The sequence below is a fragment of the Micropterus dolomieu genome, linkage group LG05 (genome assembly GCF_021292245.1).
Source record: "Micropterus dolomieu isolate WLL.071019.BEF.003 ecotype Adirondacks linkage group LG05, ASM2129224v1, whole genome shotgun sequence".
Classification (NCBI taxonomy): Eukaryota; Metazoa; Chordata; class Actinopteri; order Centrarchiformes; family Centrarchidae; genus Micropterus; species Micropterus dolomieu.
In genome coordinates, this window is record NC_060154.1 from 19,866,842 (window position 1) to 19,868,940 (window position 2,099).

The 2,099-nt window shown below is 39.6% G+C and overlaps 2 protein-coding genes across 2 annotated transcripts in view; one reads left to right on the forward strand and one right to left on the reverse strand.

Annotated features, from left to right (window-relative positions):
• lpxn (leupaxin) overlaps window positions 1–2,099 on the reverse strand; it is a 665,334-nt gene that overhangs the window by 100,020 nt on the left and 563,215 nt on the right. The gene's annotated exons all lie outside the window — the stretch shown is intronic.
• Window positions 701–2,099, forward strand: part of LOC123970807 (cytochrome b-c1 complex subunit 6, mitochondrial) — a 5,995-nt gene continuing 4,596 nt past the window's right edge. Inside the window, exons 1-2 of the mRNA XM_046049129.1 lie at window positions 701–898; window positions 1,207–1,242. Of these exons, the coding sequence (XP_045905085.1) occupies window positions 854–898; window positions 1,207–1,242 (81 nt within the window). The 5' untranslated portion in view covers window positions 701–853. The remainder of the gene's footprint in view (window positions 899–1,206; window positions 1,243–2,099) is intronic.

Consider the following 2,099-nt stretch of genomic DNA (forward strand, 5'->3'; position numbering starts at 1 on the left):
TGAGGGAGTAAATGGAAATGAGATTGCAGACAAACTAGCAAAAGAGGCATTACAAAAGGAAATAACAGTTCAAATACCTCTAGGAAAAGGAGAAGGAAAAACAGCCATTAAGAAGAAAGGTACTGAAATATGGCAGAAATGGTGGGAGGAAGACAGGAAAGGAAGGAGTTACTATAAAATACAAAAGTCTGTCAGTAATAAAAATTATAGCGAAAGGAGCAGGCGGGAGGAAATTATTATGACAAGACTAAGAGTAGATCACACAGGACTGAATGGCACCTTGTTTTTATTGGGGAAAAGGAATAGTGAAAAATGTGAAAACTGTGGGGTTAAAGAAAATGTTGAACATATCATTTTGCACTGCATGTTGTTTGAGTTGGAAAGACAGATATTTCAAGATAGGGTTCAGGAAGCAGGGCGGGAATGGAATCTGATGGGGGTTTTGGGAACAGAAGGAGAAGAAAAGGGTATAAGAATCACCAGGAAGGCAAATTTCTTAAAGACACTGGGTTGGTGAACAGAATATGAGAGCACCTTATTGAGGTTGATAGCTGAGTGATATGATGTTACACACTCCAGTACAGTAGGTGGCGGTATGCACTTAAAAGTTGTTTGCAACCCGCCATTAAAGAAGAAGAAGAAGAAGAAGACGATGTCTTTCACGGTTGACCCAATGTAACGGAAACAAAGCTTGCGAATGGGAGGTTTGTTGTGAAAGTCTGATGACCGGAAGCTGTGATGTGTTTTCTCTAGCTTATCAGCTATCCGCTGGCTGTGCTCGTGTGTGACCCGCTGTGTCCTCCAACGTTAGAGATCTGACAGCCGGTCATCTAAGGGCAAGAGTGTCAAAACCATGGTTTTCGAGGAGAAGATGATTATGAACGGAGAGCCCGAGGATGTTAGTAGCTTTTATGGATTTAAGATAACTCTGCAGTGCCTGTAACGTTTGGTTATTTTTAGCTAGCAAGCTAACACAACTTGGCTAACATTAACTAGGCTACATTATCACCCAACGTTACGTTAGCTTACGTTAGCATTAGCCAATTTCAACGTTCCCTTCAGAAACAAGCTGGAGCAAAGTCATGCCGCAGAATTAAAATTGTACATTAGTTCGTCGTTGGTAAAGCTGGCTTGTTAATTGTTGAATGTGTCATTGATGTCTGGAAGTGAATGAAACGTTGATTTGGTCGTGGATGTCTGTTTCAGGAGGAGGAAGAAGAAGAGGAGGAGGAAGACATGGTGGTATGTGGAGACTCACATCAGAATCAAAATATGTTAACTGTCCCTCTGTATTGTGAGATTTTGCATTTGGTCACAAAACCTATGTTTTGATTTTACCTTTAATATCAAAGTGTCAAGCGATGAAAGGAGCGTTTATTAAGAAGAAGCTGGAAGAAAAATAAAATCAAACTGACAAACAAGAAAGAGAAAGGAGTGTTTAAGAAAAAAGGTGTACAAGCTGTGGACAATATTTTGACCTCATGTCTACATGACTAACAATAACCAGCTGTGGGGGCCTTTCAGGCCTTGTCAGGCCAGTCCCTCCCTTCTGGAATTGTATCTATAAATACATGTGAGCCATTTTCAGAATCAGAAATACTTTATCATCACCTAACGTTATGTTAGCATTAGCCAACTTTAACATTCCCTTCAGAAACATGCTGAATACATACACTACCGTTCAAAAGTTTGGGGTCACATTGAAATGTCCTTATTTTTGAAGGAAAAGCACTGTACTTTTCAATGAAGATAACTTTAAACTAGTCTTAACTTTGAAGAAATACACTCTATACATTGCTAATGTGGTAAATGACTATTCTAGCTGCAAATGTCTGGTTTTTGGTGCAATATCTACATAGGTGTATAGAGGCCCATTTCCAGCAACTATCACTCCAGTGTTCTAATGGTACAATGTGTTTGCTCATTGGCTCAGAAGGCTAATTGATGATTAGAAAACCCTTGTGCAATCATGTTCACACATCTGAAAACAGTTTAGGTCGTTACAGAAGCTACAAAACTGACCTTCCTTTGAGCAGATTGAGTTTCTGGAGCATCACATTTGTGGGGTCAATTAAACGCTCAAAATGGCCAGAAAAACA